This window comes from Culex pipiens, chromosome 1, assembly GCF_016801865.2.
Source record: "Culex pipiens pallens isolate TS chromosome 1, TS_CPP_V2, whole genome shotgun sequence".
Taxonomy (NCBI): Eukaryota; Metazoa; Arthropoda; class Insecta; order Diptera; family Culicidae; genus Culex; species Culex pipiens.
The window spans coordinates 98,084,919-98,107,546 of record NC_068937.1 but is presented as its reverse complement, the minus strand read 5'-3'; the positions used below and the strand labels follow the sequence as shown (position 1 = coordinate 98,107,546).

General features: G+C 36.0%; 1 protein-coding gene across 1 annotated transcript in view; it reads left to right on the top strand.

Moving 5' to 3' along the window:
* Positions 1–22,628, top strand: part of LOC120423723 (uncharacterized) — a 60,813-nt gene that overhangs the window by 17,193 nt on the left and 20,992 nt on the right. Inside the window, exons 3-7 of the mRNA XM_039587628.2 lie at positions 7,940–8,498; positions 16,248–16,540; positions 16,678–16,845; positions 16,928–17,011; positions 21,076–21,351. Of these exons, the coding sequence (XP_039443562.1) occupies positions 7,940–8,498; positions 16,248–16,540; positions 16,678–16,845; positions 16,928–17,011; positions 21,076–21,351 (1,380 nt within the window). The remainder of the gene's footprint in view (positions 1–7,939; positions 8,499–16,247; positions 16,541–16,677; positions 16,846–16,927; positions 17,012–21,075; positions 21,352–22,628) is intronic.

The window sequence follows — 22,628 nt, the reverse complement described above, 5'->3', positions numbered from 1 at the left end:
CGATTTTTTTCGTTCAAAATTTTTGTGAAAATAGCCTAAGATGTTACAAAAAGACTCACGAAAAATGCAGGATGGAGCAACTCACCTAAAAAAATACAAAAATCATTTACTGAAACTGTTTTTTCAAAAGTGCTCTAAACATCAAAATTTTCAAAAACCGAACGTGAGAGTCGATTTTCCAGACAATTTTACATAAAAGTCTCCATATTGACCATTGTCCTAAGTCAAACGTTGCGAAGTTACAGCGGTTTTAAAAATAAAAATGTTGAAAAAATAGTTTTTTTGATGGTTTTTGGCAGTTTCTATAACGACTTGATTTTTCATTCTCGAAAATATTTTAACCGGAAAGCTCGTCCAATTTCGCATAACTTTGTCTTTGACCATATTTCAATTGGATGTATGGGCTTACAGATATAAGCTTATTATATTGCTCATAACTGAAAACAAAATATTTTTTCAGTGTAGTATAGTAACCTGGATAGTAAATAAGCTTATATCTGTAAGCCCATACATCCAGTTTTTTTCTTTCAGTGTATTTTTTTCGGAAAGCCCGTCAAATTTCCTACAAGTTTGTCTTTGACCACATTTTGTTACGATGCAACGGGTTCAAGATACAGCAATATTTAAATTACGAAATACAAAAATATTTAAAACACTTACGCCCTTCTCAAATGTCATTATCGAGTGAAACTGGCTCCATATACACAAAAATGGCTTATATAAGCGTAGGACAACATGTCTACAAAGTTGCATTGAAATCGCAGAGGGACGGGTACAACCGATTCCCTATTTGACATGGAATTGCTCTATTTCAGGGGTGCTCAAAGTTTTTGAATGGCTGGCCAAATTTGAAGCCCACATGAGCTTGCGGGCCAATAAGAAAAAAAAAATACAAAAAATTGAAAAAAAAATCAATCCATAAGCTGAAAAAAATCAACTATCGGGGTATGTTTTCTGATACTTTAGGTGTTTTCAGAACATTTTTGGAATTTAAATATTTAAAAAACAAAAATATGTGTTTTAATAGTTTTGTACAAAAAACTTCCAATCAATTGGTTTAATTTTATTTAAATCATAAAATAAAAAAAAGCAACCCAAACATCATTCATTTGCTTTACATTGCAATTTTCGTGCCTCAACAATCATTGAAATCAATACAATATTTCTGACTGAATACAATCGTGATTTCACTTGTATATTAATTGTTTTTTAATTTATTTTGTTAAACATATTTTAGAAGGGCGACACAAATTTTGTAAAAGTGCGTGATTTTATTTTTAAATAATATGAAACTTTAATGATAAATCGTTGGATTTTTCAAGAAATATTCCTCCAATTTTAAGAAAATTTAAATAAATTTTATCCTGCCTTAATCAGATGTTAGGTACTCAGATTCGTAACCCATTCAATATGAGTACAAATCACGAGGTTCTTAAGGCCCAGAAGATATGAAGAGTTTGATGCTCGATTATAGCTCCAAAAATACTATTTAGGCTATAAACTTACCAGCAACAACACCGCCTCAAGTAAGCACGCAAATTTATGCCATTTACTGGCCAAAAAGAGCAAATTAAATGCACTTTTGATCATAATTTATATTTTGCGAGACCATTTCTCATCATTTTGTTGGCACACATATCCACACGCAAGTTCAGAGGTTAACTGCTTAACGAAAGTCGCCATCAATATCTTCACTTGCGCTAACGATTTTAAAGCGCTTAAGATATAAAATTGCTTCCAACTACCGGCAACATGTTCTTTTGCAAATTAATTAGTCAGTCACTTGAAAAATAATCCCGAAACATGTAAATAATTAGCAAGCGCCATCAAAAAACAAATGCGCCAAGTCTTTTGACGTTTGACTTTTGACGACCCATTCCAATCGAAGGCTGAAGAAAACCGAGCGAGAAGCGCACCACCAACACCACCAGCAGCGCCTGTTGGAGTGAGCCAGTGATGCCAGGAAACTTTCTCTATAAATGCTACTTTTCGTGAGTGTTCGCTTAAAATTGCATCAATTTTGGCAGCACTAAGCAGACCCAAAAGAGCGCTGGAAGAAAAAAAAAGAACTAAGCTGAAAATAAGAAAATGGGCGTGGCCCAATGCACTCGACTGATTAGAATGCATTTGGGAAATATTGTTATTTTTTAGTTTTTAGTGAATGACATTCTTTAGGTCTCAAATAAGATGTTAACATCAAAACAATAAATGTTTTGTATAAAAAAGTTGCTAGAATTTAAGGAAATTAGAACCAAAAATTTCTGCTTTGCCTTCCCGGTGCTTCGGACGCCTTTGAAATATTTCAGTGAAATGTTGCGAAGTTTTGGTTATCTCATGTTTTAATTTAATTTAATTGTTTTAGCATTGGTTACAGCGTCCAAACATATTTGAAATGAAAGTTGATGGTAGAATTCATCAAATAACACAGTTTTGACAAAAATTACGCGAACTTATATCCACATAATTGAAGTGTCCGGGTTTCGAAGCGACCGGGAATTCGAATCATGAAGTTATTTCACCTAATTGTTTGATCTTCGTCTGCCAGATTTTTCCAGTTTTTTTTGGTACTTGGCCATTTTTTTCAATGTTGACCTGACAACCAGGGTTACCAGGTCAAAATTAGGAAAATGTGGCAAAGTATCGATCAAAAATCTGGAAAAATCTGGCAGACAAAATCCAACCATTCTCAATGGTGAAGGGGAGGGAGGAATGAATGAATTGAACACTTGTAGAATTCAGGTGGTTTGATTTATTTTATGACCTCAAAAATGTTTAATATACATTCTCTCAAATAAAAACTTATTCTATTTTTTTATTTTCAATTCAATTCATTTATTTTAATCAAAAAGTTGTTCAAAATGGGCATGAAGTGAAAAATCTGGCAAAATCTGGTACTGAGAAGGATGAATCTTTATTCTGGCTGACACTTGAAAAATCTGATTGACACTGTCCCCGGAGAACCTAGGATGCAAAATTAGCCTTTTTTGGACATAAGAGCAATTCCAGCTGAAAGATAAATGCAGTGCTTCTGGGGACGCGCAGTCCTGTTTTTTCGCGATAATTTTCGTCTCTTTTGTGTGGGAATAATGTTCCGTCAGCGCAAGCGGATGGTTGTGTGTGTGTGCAAAATGAAAAAAAAAACAAATCAGGATTGTGAGATGGATTTTTGTGGTGTTCTTTTTGTGCTGTATTCGCGATCGTGAAAATCAGGAGTGAGTTGCGCTGTTGCTATAAAACAAGATCGATCTTGAATTTTTTTATATTAATCGGTGAGTTATTGTGTGCTTAAAGCCCTTTCTTCATCATCGCTTGTTGGAAGGCAATTTGACGGTTGAGTTCGTTAGTTTTATCGCGTAAAAAATATTTTGATTCATCAAGAACGTTGTGTGGTGCGCGAGTCTTTTTTTTGTGTTGAAAAGACCTTCCCATAGCTCCGTAGCTCGGAGGGCTCGACGTCGGTTGTTTGTGTGTTAAGCCCTCTCCATAGCATCGTAGCTCGAGAGGCAACGAAAATCAATACCTCATCTAGCTAACAGAAAGAAGATCGGAAGGCATTTGATGATTAAGTTCGTAGCGTCTATTCCGTAACAAATTAATGAATTAAATGGTTATATAATTAAAAATCAGACTACGCTATCATTGCAGCATTGCGTTTAACACCTCATTCTATAAATAAACATTATTTGGCTTTATCTTTCCACAGCCGGCTGTCTAAGATTAAACCATTTCATTTAAAATTTAACAACAGTTAAACGGGAAATGTCTCATCCGCAGCATCCGATTTTTTGCCTTGAGAATCTATATATGAGCAGTTCTCTACGGAATCGGTCTTTTTTCTTTAATTTTAATTTTTGTATTTTTTAATCCAGCTTAAACTTTTTGGGTGCCTTCGGTATGCCCAAAGAAGCCATTTTGCATCATTAGTTTGTCCATATAATTTTCCATACAAATTTGGCAGCTGTCCATACAAAAATGATGTATGAAAATTCAAAAATCTGTATCTTTTGAAGGAATTTTTTGATCGATTTGGCGTCTTCGGCAAAGTTGTAGGTATGGATATGGACTACACTGAAAAAAATGATACACGGTAAAAAAAAATTGGTGATTTTTAATTTAACTTTTTGTCACTAAAACTTGATTTGCAAAAAAACACTATTTTTATTTTTTTTTATTTTTTGATATGTTTTAGAGGACATAAAATGCCAACTTTTCAGAAATTTCCAGAATGGGCAAAAAATCTTTGACCGAGTTATGATTTATTGAATCAATACAGATTTTTTCAAAAAATCGAAATATTGGTCGCAAAAATTTTTCAACTTCATTTTTCGATGTAAAATCGAATATGATATCAAAAAGTACTATAGTGAATTTTTGATAAAGTGCACCGTTTCCAAGTTATAACCACTTTTAGGTAACTTTTTTGAAAATAGTCGCAGTTTTTCATTTTTCAAAATTGGTGCCCATGTTTGCCCACCTTTGGAAAAAATATTTTTGAAAAGCTGAGAAAATTCTCCATATTTTGCCTTTTTGAACTTTGTTGATACGCCCATAGTTGCTGAGATATTGCCATGCAAAGGTTAAAAAAAACAGGAAAATTGATGTTTTCTCAGTCTCACCCAAACAACCCACCATTTTCTAATGTCGATATCTCAGCAACTAATGGTCCGATTTACAATGTTAAAACATGAAACATTCGTAAAATTTTCCGATCTTTTCGAAAAAAATATTTTCAAAAATTGAAAATCAAAGCTATCATTTTAAACGGGCCAAACATTCAATATTACGCCCATTTGAAATGTCAAGTCTGTCTTACAGAAATTGTACAAAATCATCAAAAAACATTTTTTCTACACTTTTATTTTTAAAACCGCTGTATCTTCACAATTGTTGGACATAGGACAATGGTCAATATGAAGACTTTTATGTACAATTGTCCGGGAAATCGATTCGCACTATCGGTTTTTGAAAATGTTGACGTTTAGACCACTTTTCGAAAAAAAAAACAGTTTTATTAAATGATTTTTGTACTACTTCAGGAGAGACATACCATCCTGAATTTTTCGTGAGTCTTTTTGTCACATTTTAGGCTATTTTTGCAAAAAAAATTTGAACGAAAAAAAATCGTGACATCACCTTAAAATTTAATTTTTAAACATAAAAATAGAAAAATCGCATAAAAGTGGCGTGTATTTTTCTTTCAGTGTATTTTTTTAAGAAAGCTCATCAAATTTCCTACAAGTTTGTCTTTGACCACTTTTTGACACGATGCAACAGCTTCGAGATACAGTAATTTTTAAATTACAAAATATAAAAATATTAAAATAAGTGCGTACCTTCTCAAATGTCATTTTTTAGTACAATTGGCTCCATATATACAAAAATGGCTTATATAGGCCAAGGATAACATGTCTAAAAAGTTTCATTCAAATCGGAGAGGGTCGGGTACAAAAGTACCAGAAAAAAACCTGATTTGAGCTGGACTTGCTGATAAGTAATCGATTGACAAAGTTGCATCCAAATAAAACATAAGATTTTTGATAAAAAAAAAACTTGGTGCCATTCAATAATGTCGTAACATTGTGAGAAAATTTAATAAAAAAAGAAAAGAGAAAAGAGAGATTGTGTAGAGACGTGATTTTCGAATGATCCCACTTTGTTTACATCAAAAAAGTAGGAGGTGGTTCAAGCACAAGCGTGACTTTTTCCAAACGCTTGAATAATTTGTTTTGAAATCTGTTGTGCATATTGACAAAGAACTTTTTTCCCCAAATTTTCGTTTCAGTAAGGAGTGTTTCTCCAGGTTCTGCACATACACTAAGGAAGTCTCTTCCGGTTTTCGGGAGACAAAGTTCGGCGTCAGAAATGGGTGGATTTTTGCGAAATCGGTTCGGAACAAAATGGAGGCGAGAACTCCCGGATGTGCAGGGCACATTTCGAGACAAAGTACACCGTCTGCAAAAATAACATTCGGGTGGAATCAACTGATGAAGACGACCTCCGGGTGGGCACTGACAAGGGAATTAGCCAGCAGGAAGTGGGTTCCATGGAGATAGCATGGATCGACAACGATTTTTCTGGTAATGAGTAATACTGTTTCCAAAGTCTAGTCTCGAAAAAGATTCTTTTTCACCGACTTCACATCCACTACAAAAAATCCACAAACCACATTTGCTTGTTACAAAAATTTCCCTAATGATCGATTACAATACTTGCTGCTTCTGGCGAACAGTAAAGTTTTGACAGTTCAAAAAAGGTTCCGCTTTGAGCCCTTCTATTCACATCTGAGGTACCTAAGTTCTCCACAACTTAAAATAAATAATATCGTGAAATTATGTCATCTGATTTTTTTTTTCGAACTAAAAACAACCGTGATATCACATATTTTTAAGGGAAAAGATTAGTCAAATAGCATACTGAACATAATTTCCAACTATTTTTTGATATTCTTATGTTTATTCAAGTATAGCTCAATTCAACCGTTAATACTTAACCAAACAACCTAAACAACTGCGCTCTTTCCCACTACTAGCGCAAAATAAAAATGGTGATTATTTCCTGTTTGGTTATTCTTGAGAGCGCAACAAAGGGCGATCCCACTTGCTTTTGAGAGAAAAAAAAGAGGCTTCTACTCTGTTCGACGACGACTTTTCCGTTTCGCCGTAAATAATAACGACCACTTTATTCGAGACCCCGTGCCAACTTCTTTTCTGAAACGGCAGCATAACGACTAGGCAATTGGAAGCAGAGCAGCACAAAAGCTCCAAAGTGGGTGCAAATAAAACATAACATGCATTGCATCCTGCGGGCAAACTGGTGCCTCTCTTCATTCTCCGGGTGCACGATGGCCATTGCCATTGCATTTTCCATATTTTACAATCCAATTAGTGACAGCTGCTGGGTTGGCCACGTGGTGGGGTGCAGTTTGAAAGGGAAGGGAAGAGGTTTGAAATTAAATTATGAAAAAAAATATGATTTTTTTTTTTTAAGCTAAATGCTGATTTGTATTTCATTGTAAAAACTTTTATATACATTTTGTGTTTTATTACACAAAAAAGTACAAAATATTTATATTTTGTAATGGCGTTTTATAAACTATTAAAAATTCATTAAATACAGTGCAGTCCAGACTCGATTATCCGAAGGTTTGTATGGGCTTCGGCTAATCGAATCACGAGCAAAAAAAAAATCGAATTTTTTTCATTTTCTTGTTTTTAACATAAAATTTGAGTTCTACGACCCCATTTTAGTCAAATTTGAGTTGTTGATTACTTTAAAAAAATAAAATGCATTTTTTCAATATTGCATCACCGCCATTTTGGCCGCCATCTTGGATTTAAAAATTCTAAATAATTTTAGCGTAGTTTAGGGGTCATACCTATGCGAAAAAAACGAAGTTGACTTTATAGCTGTCGGCCACCATTGCTAGTACCAACCCTAGTGTCTTCCTTTTTATCTACAAGGACTTCGCCGCCCTGGGCTCCTAAGTGTATGAAAGTATGGCACGGAGCGACGGCGCCGAATACCCACATTTACACAAAGAATTTTTAGAGCGCCCGCCGCGGGATTCGAACCGTCGACCTCTGTATTGTGAGTCCAGAGCGCGGTCCGATTAATCCACACGGGCGGGACGGTCATACCTATGCTCAACAATCAAAAATTAGACAACGAAAAAAATTTTTTTTTCCTGATTCGATTATCCGAAGTGAAATTTTTCCGAGGCCTTCGGATAATCGAGTCTGGAATGTATCACAAAATTTGTACTTAAAGTTTGCTTAATTTTTCATAGAAACAGGATTTCATGAAAAGTGGGGTTCTATCAAGTTATTAAGTTTTCTTCCACATGTTGTGATTTTTTTGTTGTTTTATTTTATTTGTAAAAATTACCATGGAACTCCTACGTGAATTAATCTTCCTATTCCCCACCCCTCGTTCATTGCAGAGTTCCGGCGGCAGTGGCAAAGCATTTGGCGCCTCGAAGGCTGTTTCCCTGCTAGCGGCAGTGAGCCAGGCAGCCAACCCCGCTTCCTCCACCGGCGGAACAGGAGCGGCAGCAACAGCACCGGCCAACGGAGCAGCCGCCGCCGCCGCCGCCGCTGGTCGCCCCTCGTTGAAGAACCCCGTCGGGTGGGTTTGCTGTGCGCCCTGCATTTGGCTGCGGGGTTCCTCGACGGTGCACAAAATGGCCATCACGGCGGCCACCCTGCTCGTGACGTCGCTGCTGGTGGCCTCGCCGATTTTGTTCCTAATTTCGGCCGCACCGTCCAAACTGCCCACCGATTGCTACATCACGGAGGACGACGACTGCCATCCGACGCCGCCGCCACCGCCGGAGTGTGCCGATCCGATCTGCAGGGCGGCGGCCATCAGCATCCAGACGCGGATGAACTGGGACGTGGAGCCGTGCCGGGAGTTTAAGAACTACAGTTGTGCCCCGCTGGAGGGGAACAGCTTGAGGGCGGTCAAGAGTCCGCAGGAGATTGCCGATGTGCAGATGCAGCGTGAGTATTGGGAAAATTATTGTTATGTTAGTTAAGTTATTAGATTGTCATATCTTTCGATTCCATGAAGTTTGATATGAAAGGGTCTCATAAGAAGTCAAATTGGCCGGTTTCGGGAACCCGGTAACCGGTTCGAGATTAACAGAACTGGCCAGACTCCAAAGTGGTTCTGGAAATCATGTGTTGTGTTTTGTGGCCATCTATAAATTCGTGACAATACAAAAAAATAAGAGGCAATCTGTGGCTCGATTCCTTAGGCAAAAATACGTTTCTGTATCAATTTTGAGCCAAATCGGTAAAGGTTTAGGGGTCGCTGTTGAGTGTTGCAATGTGTATGGAAAAATCGCGAAATGAATAGGGGAAAACATCGATTCAACATTTTTCCAGCAGGTTGCGAAGGCCTAGCCCAAATTTGTTCAAGTGTGAAGGTTTTGTGGGAAATTTAATTCCCTACAACTTTGTCGAAGAATGTAAAACGATCCGAGGTGATCCTGATTTTTGGTGATTTTTTTTTAAATCAAAATGTGTTTTCTTATATACTTCCTTTACAGCGATTCCGTGTCAAACCAGCAGGATACAAATCAAAAGGGCTCCGTCTTGGCATTTATAGACTTGTATTTTTTTGTATGGAAATAAGGGTGGTCCTATTCGACATAGGGTCTAAAAAAAATGCGTATTTTGACGATACAATGACGATATCTCCAAAACGGAAAAATCGGAATCGACGTTAACACCTTATAATGTGGCCCTCTTAAATCTTACGGTTTCTTCAACGGATCCACAGGCATGTATCGTTCTTTTTGCTACAAGACTCCGCCTTCCGGGTCTCCTAAGTGTGAAGGGATGGCATTAACAAGATTCTGAGATTCGATTTGTTAAAGTTGGATTTCAGTATATTAATCTTCATAATTTTAACCCTCTACAACCCCACCCCGCTTCTTTGCGGGCTTCGATCTAAAAATTCGTCAAAAATCCGTTTTTCAAATATCTTTAAAAAGCATTGAAAAGAAAAACCCATGCAATTTTAGAAAATAATCAGATTTGGAAGTTTGGCTCATTTTATGGCATTTCTAAAGGGGTTTACTTTGGCAGCGTTTTTTCACTAACATTTTCCCAATAATAATGGTCCAGTTTATGCCTCAAAAATGTGAAAAATAAGCAAAAAACAATAAATAATGAAAAAGTTAAACATGAACAAACTAAAAAAGGCAAAAGGGTGAGATGGTAGGATATACCAAATATTATCAGATACAAACATGAAATAACCCAAATTAATGCAAATTTAAAAACTGAAAATGAAACAAGAAAACAGAAAAAAAAATATGAAAAGTATAGTTTTGCGTAGAACACAAGTTGCTCACCTCCTGAATAAGGGATAAAATTCTTAAAAATAAATTGGGCGTTAGAGAGTTAGGCAGTCATCTGGAGAAGCATGGTAATTTAAGCTTAGCTTTGCCTTTTTCTGTAATTCAGGTCTATTAAAGCAGTTCATTTAATAGTTATATGAGAAAAGTCTCAAGATTTACCGCCAATTTGAAGATGGCCTCAAGTTTCGAAAGACTGCTGAACTTTCCAGATTTGTAAGCGAAGATGGCGTTATGAATGGTGAATGTCAAAATCACGCAGTCGTTCCAACATTACAAAAAAATGTGCCATAACATGACAATAGAGCAGGGGTGCTCAAAGTTTTTGGAGGCCGGACCAAATTTGAATCTCAAATGAGCTTGCGGGCCAATTTAACAAAAAGGTTATTCAAAACATTAAATTACGTTATTTTAATTTAAATGATTTAATTTCTTTGAAATAAAAAACTTTCAATTCAAAATAATAGAAACCACAAAATAACGGTTTTCTATCGGTATTGTTGATTTCATTGTTTCAGGTAATTTAAATTAAAGTTTTTAGCTGAATATACTTGTGTTTAAAAAAATAAATAAAATGGAGACATTACATGTTGAACAATTCATCTAAAGGCGTAATTTTATCTATAAGTTATGTGTGGGTAATGACAAATCGTTGAGAGCCAGAATTTCAACATTTCAATGAAAAAAAATGTTAGAAAATGTTTTAAGCTTCCGTATAGTTAAACTGCAATCATTATTTTAACGATAAAACATTTATTTATTTCATCGAAAATTCACTAAAATTCAAATTATTTTTAATAAACCCAAACATGCTCAAATGATTCTAAATGCAAAGGAATGCATATTTAATTAATTTCAGCTGATTGCACTTTTTTTAAGTTTTAAAGTTTTTTGAAAATATATTTTTGCTCCTGGTTTTTCGAGCCATTTTTTTAATAATGGTGGAGGGGTGAGTTGATCGACGAAAGCTTTGTAAAATATTTGCAACAAACTTGATCCTCCGATTTCCACATTTTGTCTGCCTGAATCAGTTGGTAGTCAATCAGATTCGTTATCTAACTGTAATGAGTTCAAATCCCGAAGGAAGTGCAATGTAAGTTTGAGGGTCAGTTCATAAAAGGGTCATTATTACTTGCAAATTAATAAAGAAAACTTACATTTTTGCAACTATTAGAGAATTCTACCTAAGTCAAACTGGAACGTTTTTTAAATATTTCCAAAAATGTATGATGAAAGTTTTGACGATATTTACTAGTTTCACTCACAATGAAACATGGGAAATTGTTTTAATTATTAGTTTTTTTGAAGAAATTATATGTATCCTAAAGTGGGGATCAAAATATTGATAAATCATGAGTTTTTTTTTTAATAAAAAAGATTTGAATTGTGTAAGTTTTTTGAAAACTTTTTCTTACTCTTGTTTATGCATTAATTAACAGTAACAATTGCTCTAAACCGAATTAAGACGTATCTCACAGCTGAAATGAACACAAAAACTCTGTTAGGTTCATAATATTTACAAATTGTAATTTGATTATTCATAAATAAAACCGAATTGAATTGAATTGAAAAAGATTTGCATATATAAGTTTTAAAATAAACATTAATTTTGAATAAGTGTAAAATCACTTAACAAGTGTTCAACGGGCCATTTTACATGATCATTCAAAATGGGTCCGCGGGCCACAAAATATCACCTCGCGGGCCACGTTTGGCCCGCGGGCCATACTTTGGTCACCCCTGCAATAGAGCGTCCGATTTCCCGTCCCGGGAAAAAAATCCCTGGAATTCCCGGGATTTCCCGAAAAAAAGAAATTCCCGTTTACCGGGAAATTAGTAGGTAAATTTCCCGGGAATTCCCGAAATTCAAGCGAAAGTATACATTTTAATAACATTTTGGCACCATTAATTTGAAAATTTCCAAAAAATAATTATGAGAATTTTCGCTCTTCTGTAAATTTCATGTCAAGGTTTATTTCAGATAATATTTGTTTATGAAGCATTCACAACTGGGAATAGATCTTGCTTATTTGTTTGGCAACACAAAGTACTTTAATATGGAATATAAAAAAACTATTTTATTTTCGGTAACCTTTATTAACGAAAATTTTTGTTATATTATCTAAAAATAAAATCACAGATATGTGATAAGATAATAACTCCTTCCAGCCAAAATCAAAATTGATCACAAAGACAAATTTAAAACCACTTTGACTAAAAAAATAATACTTCTCAACAAAAAATACGAATGATTTTTTTTTTGATTTGGTGCGATTCAAAGACAGCATATAAAAGTAGAAAATTAATATATTTTCTAAAAGTTGTATGATTTTTACAAGCAATCAAGCCATTTATTGATCTTCACTAGAGGGTGACGAGCGGGAATTCCCGGGAAAAATTTCCCGGGAAATCGACCATTTTTGGACCTCTCGATTCCCGGGAAATTCGGTCGAGACTCCCGGGAAATTTTAAACTTATAAATATTGAAGCAAAATTATATAAACTAATCAAGAATTATTTGAAAAATTTAAAATTGTTTGGAACATTGGATGTTAATTGTTTGATGTTCATATTCAAATAAACCAATGCTCGGATCTGAATGAAATAAAATCTATTATCAAAAAATTTAAAAATATGAAAGCCCCTGGTGAGGATGGCATTTTTTACATTTTAATTAAAAAATTACCAGAAGCAACTTTAAGTAGCTTGGTCAAAATTTTCAACAAATGTTTTGATTTGGCATATTTTCCCAGTAGTTGGAAAAATGCTAAAGTAATTCCGATTTTGAAACCGGACAAAAATCCTGCTGAAGCCTCAAGCTATCGGCCCATTAGTTTGCTTTCATCTATTAGTAAATTATTCGAAAGAATAATTCTTAATAGAATGATGACGCACATTAATGAAAATTCAATTTTCGCTGATGAGCAGTTTGGATTTCGCCTTGGGCATTCAACTACTCATCAGTTGTTGAGAGTTTCGAATTTGATTCGAAGCAACAAATCTGAGGGTTATTCTACTGGCGCTGCTCTTCCAGACATAGAAACAGCATTTGACAGTGTTTGGCATAAAGGTTTGATTGCGAAATTGAAAAGGTTTAATTTTCCGATTTACATCGTGAAAATTATTCAAAATTATTTGACGGATCGTACTCTGCAGGTATGTTATCAGAACAGCAAATCTGATCAACTACCTGTACGTGCTGGCGTCCCTCAAGGAAGCATTTTGGGTCCAATTTTATACAATATTTTTACTTCTGACTTGCCTGATTTGCCCCCAGGATGTCAGAAATCACTTTTTGCTGATGATACAAGCATCTCCGCCAAAGGTAGAAGCCTTCGTGTCATCACAAGAAGATTACAAAAAAGCTTGGATATTTTCAATTCTTATTTGAAAGAATGGAAAATTACTCCAAATGCTGCAAAAACTCAACTTATTATTTTCCCTCACAAACCAAGGGCGGATTTTCTTAAACCAAAAAGTCATCACATTATAAAGATGAATGAGGTAAATTTAAAGTGGGAGGATCAAGTGAAATATCTTGGACTTGCTTTTGACAAAAACCTTACTTACAAGGATCACATTGAAAGTATCCAGGTTAAATGTAACAAATATATTAAATGTTTGTACCCACTTATAAACAGGAATTCTAGACTTTGTCTCAAGAATAAACTGTTAATTTATAAACAAATTTTCAGACCTGCCATGCTTTATGCTGTGCCGATCTGGACAAGCTGTTGCTTAACCAGGAAGAAAAAACTTCAGAGGATTCAGAACAAAATTCTGAAAATGATTCTGAAACTTCCTCCCTGGTTCAGCACCAGTGAACTTCATCAATTAGCCGAAGTTGACACTTTGGATGTTATGTCCAATAAGATAATTGATGCATTTCGACAAAAATCGTTGCAGTCTTCAGCTGCATTGATCCGCTCTTTATATAGTTTATAAGTTAGTTTTAAGGTATCCCTTTTCCCTTTTGTACATGTAGGACCTCCTACATTTAAAATCACTGAATAGCGAAAGCTACAATATTTCATGAATAAATGAAAATTGCTAGTATTTAAAATTGAGGTGAAAAGTCATCGATTGTGATTGGACACTCAATAATATTTTATCTGAATGAATGTACATGGAAAAGAAAATCTGAATAAATATAAATAAAAAAAAAAAAATAAACCAATGCTTCTCTAATCTTCCTATTCATTTTTTTTTTAATTTTAACTTGTCAAAAATTCCAATAACTATAATCGAGGGAAGCCAAAAAAATGTGGACCCCAAAATTTACCTTAAAACATACTCTGCAGCTACACCCCAGAAATGGAATTAAATGTTTTTTTTTATAAATCCAGAGTGTTTATATGACGTTATGAAAAAAAAACGTTACTTAATCCACCTTTAGGTGGTTGGTGCCTTCCTCACATTCACTACACAACGTATAAATAACACTTATTTTTATCAAAATATCTGAGATCAGGCCTCAAAAAAGTGTATTAAAACTAAAACACTTATAACTTTTGATAGGGTTGTCAGATCTTCAATCTTTTGTGCTCGTTGGAAAGGTCTTTTGATTACCTATCCAACGATGGGTCGCATAATAGATCCGGACAACTTTTTCATCAAAATATCTGAGATCCGGCCTCAAAAAAGTGTATAAATAACACTTAAGTGCTCATAACTCTTAAAAGGGTTGTCAGATCTTCAATCTTTTGGACGCGTTGGAAAGGTCTTTCAAATACCTTCCTAACAATATATAGCATGACGGGTTTTCTTACAAAAACCACCCTTTTTACAATCTTCCGAAGTTTAGCTAAAACCGTTTTTTAGCATAACTTTTGAAGTACTTTTCTTAACTTTATAATATTAACTAGGGTCTTGTGGGACCCCAAGACGGATCGAATGAGACCAAAACAGTCTAAATCGGTTCAGCCAGTCCGGAGATAATTGAGTGCATATTTTTGGGTGCACGGACTCACATCCAGACACACGCAAAGACATTTGATTAGAATTTGATTCTGAGTCGATATGTGTACGTGTAGGTGGGTCTAGGAGGTCGAATAAAGAAGTTCATTTTTCGAGTGATTTTATAGCTTTTCCTCATTGAGGTGAGGAAGGCAAAACTCAAGAAATATTATTTTTATTTAATATTTCTAAGAGGTAAAAGCTTTCTCAAGATAAGTTCAAATTCCATATCTTCTCTCGAGCATAGCAATCCTCATATTTTTTTTAGTTCTAAGTACCTAAGTTAATTTTCAAGGTAATTTCTTTTTTTGATGTCAAAGCGATGTCATTTTATGTTTCACGTCAACCTCAATATTAAATTATATTTTGGAAAAAAAAACTCTGGAGCGGTAATCTTTGTAAAGTTAAGGTTCGCCAATTGTGAATACTCCGGTTTTCCTGATAACTGTAAATATATCTTCAATTAAAATTTACAGTTGACCTTAAAAAGGATGAAAAAAGTTCAAAATGTTGCAAAAATCTCGATACTGGGAAATTATATATTAGCTATGTTTTTACTTCACAAAAATTTAATAATAAGAAGTTAATGGAACAAGTTTGTGCAACGTTTGAAAAGACACTCATTGCGAATTATGATTCGTAAACATTTTAAAACAATTATAGTAAACTATATAGTTCCTCAAAATTATGAGGATACTTAATTTAACGAATAAATAACGCATTCAATACTTTTCTTTTTAAATTTTGCCACTATTGGCATAGTAAAAAAAAACTCCCGGGTCCCGGGAATTCCCGGGAAATGGCCAAATTCAACTCTCGATTCCCGGGAAATTGAAAATCTCGAGAATCGTCACCCTCTAATCTTCACACTCATTTTGATCATTCAAGGTGCTGTTCTATACAATTTTTTGGCAAAATATTGATCAAAAGCAGGAACAGAATAATTTCGGTAAATTTCAAATTTCCCGGGAATTTTGTTGAAAATTTCCCTTTTCCCGGGATTTTTGTAACCCCGGGAAATTTGACGCTCTACATGACAACCACACTTTTTTTTGTAATGTTGGTACCGCTGCGTGATTTTGACATTTCGTGTTTTTTTTTTTACCGTTGTACATACAAATTTACATAGGGCTTCAGGACCCTATTTGGAATATTTTTTTTTTTTCTAGAGGTGTAAACAATTTGAAAAATGACTTAAAATGATTAATAAATTTGGTAACCACTGAAATATTACTTCGCTGGCAGTACTATTTTTTTTGAGTTAATGATTGAGTCTAATCCTAGAGTAGACGAACATTACCAAAAACCACTTTTTTTGCTTGTGGAACATTTTTGCAAACAAGGGCAGTAATACACCATGCGTCTCCTTTTTTTGTTCAATTTGCAGCATAATATCAGATTTACCATTATATCTTCCTATCCCCTACAGAACTCCTCTCGCTCAACACCACCTCCGGTGTGTTTCGCAAGCTGGGCCGCCTGTACGGCAGCTGCCTCCGGCAAACCCTGAACGACTCCAGCATCCGGATGCGGCTGGACAAACTGGGCGGCTATCTCCAGATCGGTTCCGTCGGACCCCAAAGCATCTCGCCGCTAATTTCCAAAATCAAAAATATCGGTCCGATGCCCATCATCGGTATCTACTACGACCTGAGTTACGGCCGGAAGCCCCAAACGCTGCTCATCATCGACGGCCCCACCACCTCGTCCCACATCCTTGCGGTAATTGATTGAATCAGATTAGTCTCCCCCCTCTTTCCCTTAGGCCTTCGCCGCCTCATTTGTCATCGCCTCAAATACCACTTTGATAGAGTTTCATTATTGATGACCACACTCAACTCCCCCCTTCGCCCTTCCAGAACCCGGTCCGGTGGCAGGGCCCCAAAGCGCCCCCCAATGACGTCACCGAGGACGTTCCGGAGCTGTTGGGCGAATTAATCAACGTTCTGCTGCCGCCGGGACTCACCACCGAGCAGCGCCACTCGGAAAAGAGTGTTATATTTAGCTTCGTGCGTGATTTGAACCAGGTATAGATCATAGGCCACGATATTCACAGGGTCGTAAATATGCTCACCAACGTTTTTTGTTGTTGTGGTTGTTGTTTTTCAGATACGGCGGGATTACGTCCAGAAGGACTTCACCAACAGCTACGTCCTGAATAATGTAACGGCGCTAATAGGCACCCATCCATTCGTAAGTCTCGCTCCATACTGTACGCTCTGTGGTCTATTTTGTAGTGAAATTATGTCGTCATCATGGTTGTATTGTTTTCGGGCTTAGGGATATTTATTTTAGGCGTTAATTGAAATTAATTATTTGGGAGGCAATTTGTGTCCTTTGTCATTCTCGCTTTCTGAACAAATGATCATGTTATGAGATTGAAGAGAATTGTGAGAACTATTCTCGTTACATTCTTTAAAAAGGCGGTCATTTTCTGTCAAATTTCGTTGAGTAATAAAATATAAGCGATATTTAAAATAACCTGAACTAGAGGTGGGCAAAAGAGCGATCCGCTCAAAGAGCCGGTTCACTAAACGAACGAATTATGACTCACAAGAAACGAGTCGCGGTTCTTTAAAAAAAAACGATGTTTTGAATGAATCGTTCCAAGACGGAATGATTTTTAAACTAATGTCTTATTTATGTTTTTTTTTATAAATTAATGCGGAATTTGTGAAAACTGTCCCTCGATGTACTTTTCCGAGTACTAAACAATTAAAAAGGCAAGTTAAAGTGGGCCTCTTTCCTGATATTTTGAGAACTGAATCGACATATTTCGTTTGCGTTCTGTTGCAACTTTCTTATCAATATTCATTGAAATACTTTTAACCCTCTACTGCCCAAATTTTTTTTTTCGACAATTTTTATTTTTCCGTGTTCAGAGGTCATTTTGAGCAACTTTTGTTCTACGAAAAACTTTACTTCTCTTGTTTTATGTTTTTCTTGTTTCATTTTTAAGTATTTTAATTTGCATTTATCTTGTTTAGTTTATGTTTGTTTTTGGTAGTATTTGGCTTATTCTAGCACCTATATCTAATTTTTTCATGTTTTTACAGTCACTTTTTCAATTTTTTGCTTGTTTTTCACATTTTCTGCTTTAAAACGGCACCATTATCATTGAAATTATAAAAAATGCGTAGAGGCATATCTGGGACACTAGAAAAATTATTGCATACTTCTTTTTACTTAAAATATAGGAAATGTTAGAAAAAACATACCCAAAATTGACCCCTAAAAAAATACATTTTTTTAAACATTGGCAAAGTCACAAAAACAAGTAAAACTTCCAACCCATAAATTTTCTAAAATTTCAAGAGTTCTTCTTTCCAATGCTTTTGAAAGATCAAAAATTGGTTGAAAAAAGTGAGTTGCTTTGGAGAATTTGAACGGTGTGCGTCGCGGTCAACACGCCGGATTTTCGTTGCCGTTTCCGTCTTTGTTTCCCCCCCGATTGTGTGTTTATTTCGACCCGGGTGATTTCGCGATGTTGACAGTTGCTTTGGAGAATTTGAACGGTGTGCGTCGCGGTCAACACGCCGGATTTTCGTTGCCGTTTCCGTCTTTGTTTCCCCCCCGATTGTGTGTGTATTTCGACCCGGGTGATTTCGCGATGTTGACAGTTGCTTTGGAGAATTTGAACGGTGTGCGTCGCGGTCAACACGCCGGATTTTCGTTGCCGTTTCCGTCTTTGTTTCCCCCCCGATTGTGTGTTTATTTCGACCCGGGTGATTTCGCGATGTTGACAGTTGCTTTGGAGAATTTGAACGGTGCGCGTCGCGGTTATCACGCAGGATTTTCGTTGCCGTTTTCGATTGTGTGGGTTTTTCGGTCCGGGCGGTTTCGCGTTTTCGCATTTTATTTGGTTTTATCTTTCCACAGCCGGCTGTCTAAGATTGAATCATTTATGCTAAACTCAACACCAAATAACCGGGAAAAATCTCATCCGCATCCTCCGACTGTTTGCCTTGAGAATGCATAATACATCACACTATTAAACCAAATTTATTGATTATTGGGTCGCATCATCATCCTCTATGTTGAATCCTGGCCATTACCCTTACCCACTAACAAAATCCCAAGTAGAAGTAGTTTTCCGGCACACGTGGGGGTGTGGATATCGTATAGAACCCACCCTTGGTAGCAGCCTGTGCTAACTAACATTCCCGTCCCAATCCCCCGAGATCTACAAACTGACATGGCGGGCGCCGTTGGTGGCCAATGACTGTTACCTATTTGCTTCAGATCTAGTTTTAATGATCTTGATGTTTTATCTTTTCAACGCATTCATACATGCTGTTGATAAGGGAAACACCATTAGATCGTTCAAGCGTATGGTCGGTTGTATTGATAGGATATTACGGTCCTGTTCAGCAACGGAGAAGGACAACCATGGGTGGTCTCTCATGCTCATGCTCATGCTCATGCTCATGCTCAAAAATTGGTTGAAAATTGATTTTTGGCGATCTAAAGGTGGGGTTGGGTTGTTAATAACATTTATGCCAATACAAGCCTTACCCGACAAACTTCGTTCTGCAAACTTTTGATCAACAGTGATTGACAACTTTTTTGCGATTTTTCCGACGAATTTTCATAGTGCAATACTATATTTACGAAAATAGAAGTGATGTCCAGCAATAATGTAAAACCTATACCTTTTTTAGTAAGACAGGCAAAAAGTAAAAAAAGGCAACAAAGTTCAGACAGAGATGTTTCATACAAAATATTTCACAAATTATCTTTAAGACACTACCGAAAACTGGACCAATCGGGACTACAGTCTGAATTGGGACAGGATTAGAAATCAAAACATTAGGGTTCGTTCAAAAATTACATCCATGGAAAGGGGAGGGGGGGGGTCTGAGGTGTGACAGCCCATGTTAAAGGTATAGGAAAAGTGCGTGAAAGGGGAGAAGGCGAGGGGGGGGGTGTCTGAGACTCCAAAATCTCTGGACGTAATATTTGAACAAACCCTTATGCAAAAAATGTAGAGCGTCCAAATTCCCGTCCCGGGAATTCCCGGGATTTCCCGGAAAAAAAATATTTCCCGGGAATTCCCGCAATTCAAGCGAAAGTATACATTTCCCTAACATCTTGGCCCATCTTTTTTAATTTTCCAAAAATAATAATGAAATAACTCAATTTTATTTTATTCCATTCAATTTACTGTTCTTATAACTTATCAGTTCGCCTGAAAATTTAATATCAAGGTATATTTCAGATAATATTAGTTTCTGAAGCTGGGATTTGTTTATTCGTTAAGCAACAAAAATTACGAAGTTTTGGAATGAAAGATAAGTTTTTTTTTACGATTTTGTTTACCATGGTCAAATTGGCTGAAAATTGTAAAAAAAATATCATTTGATGTCTCAAAGAGGGTTGTGCAAGAAGAATTTGGTTAATTTGTTTTAAAGTGTTTACAGTTTAATGTTAAGAATTAACACTTAAGCTAACAAGGGCGTAAGAGGTTTTAATATGAAATAGCGTCTAAACTACTTTTATTGCTTTGAAAATTCTTTTAGCCGAAGTCATTTATTAAGCTGAATCATTAAAAAACTACTTCGTATCAGAAGGTGTCCAAAAAATGCAAACATATTTCAAAATCTCACTCCAAATATTTAAAAACTTTGAGTTGTGATTTCATAAGAATGATATTTCTAGTGAAAAAGGAGATTTTAAAGGTGAATTCAATGCTTATCTGTTTTTTCATGAGCTCAAACAGTTTTAATCGGATTAAAAAATACAAAAAAATCTCAGAAAATTGCGTTCAACCGGTACAACTATTGAACCGCTGAATCGGTCCTATTTAAATTTCAGACAATTTGAAGAAGTTAGCTATGTCGGGTGGTCAGTTTGGTACTTTCATGGGTTTATGTTTCCAAATCTTGCAACATGTGGTTTGTGGACACTATGGTGAAGACTTGATTAATATATACCGTCGCCAAGCTCTCCGAGCAACGATGCTATGATAAGGTCTCTTCGATGGACATAAAAACATTGCACAATCAATCAATTTCATTAGATTTTTAGCAAAATTTTGTTTTTTTTTGCGTCTTTGGGTGTTTTTAAAAACCACCTTGAGTCAGCGATATTCAAAAACACTCAAAAGACAAAAAATGAAAAAATTCCTTATCAGAAACAAAAAAATGACTGAAAATATATAATATTTATACAAAAACTAATTATTGTGGATGAAATATAAAACATACTAAACAAAATCCAGCAACTCAATTATCGCTCCCAATTCCCCCCCCCCACAGCTCCTATGGCAGGAACTCCTCCCGGCCAACTGGTCCGGCCCTATTGTGATACGCAGCCCGGCCTATCTGGACCATCTGCGGAAGCTTCTCCTTGGCTACCAGAACCGCGTCATCCACAACGCCCTGCTGCTGCTGTTTGCCCTCAACACCCTCCCTCCGGGCCGGCCATCGCCACTAATTTGCGCCAAGGCCACCAACTGGGCCCTGCCAGAGGTCACTTCGGCCCTCTTTATCGGCCAGTACAGCGAAAGGGTCATCCAGCATGCCACCCACCGGGTAAGTGCGCCTGTTTGTATGCAATTTGTCTTAGTTTTTTACACCGGTAATGACCAGCCATGTCAAACAGTAAAGGACACCGGTAATTGAATCCTTGAACCTGATTTTTGCTGGCTGGCATTGAACCAGTCAATGGAGGGCGAAGAAAACGATGAAAGTCCAAGGATGATTACATCGGCAAATACCTGGCTACAAAGCTCGTTGTCAATCGATAACTTGAAGGTAGTTCGGTTGTAAGCAGCAGCCGATTAGTCTTCAAAGAAAGGAAAATGGGGTCAAGAAACGCAAATTATGCTTCCAAGAGTTGAAAAAGTAACAGAATAGTAAGATATGAAAACGTGACTCGTCTAGAAATAAAATTTAAAAATTATTATTTTTTAACTCTCCTTAAATAAAAGAGTTCCCAAAATCGTGAACAAGCGTTCATGAAAATGGGAACCTCGAACAAAGTGTTCAACTCACATGGTACGATTTTGAAAAACGTACCATGAAATTTGAACACTTTGTTCGTGGTTCCCATTTTCATGAACGCTTGTTCACGATTTTGGTAACTCTTTTTTCTCCGTGTATAGAGCAATTCCAGCCCAAAACAGAAATTTTGTAGGTACTTTTTTCTCGACCCTCTCCGATTTTAATGAAACTTTGTAGACATGTTATCCTAGGCATATATAAGCCATTTTTGTGTATATGGAGCCAGTTACACTCGATAATGACATTTGAGAAGGGCGTAAGTGTTATTTTTATTTATTTCGTAATTTAAATATTGCTGTATCTCGAAGCCGTTGCATCGTATCAAAAAGTGGTCAAACACAAACTTGTAGGAAATATGACGGGCTTTCCGAAAAAATACACTGAAAGAAAAAACACGCCACTTTTATGAGATTTTTTGATTTTTAAGTTTAAAAGTGTAATTTGAAGGTGAGCTCACGATTTTTTTTTCGTTCAAAATTGTTGTGACAATTGCCTAAGATGTAACAAAAAGACTCACGAAAAATGCAGCATAAAAATACAAAATTATTTACTGAAACTGTTTTTTTAAGTGCTCTAAACGTCAAAATTTTCAAAAACCGAATACGCGAATCAATTTTATATAAAAGTCTTCATATACCACTGTCCTAAGTCCCATCCTTGTGAAGTTACAGCGGCTTTAAAAATAAAAATGTTGAAAAAAATGGTTTTTTATTTGGGTTTGACTTGATTTTTCAGTCTCGAAAATATTTTTTACAGGAAAGCTCGTCCAATTTCCCATAAGATTGTCTTTGACCACATTTCAATTG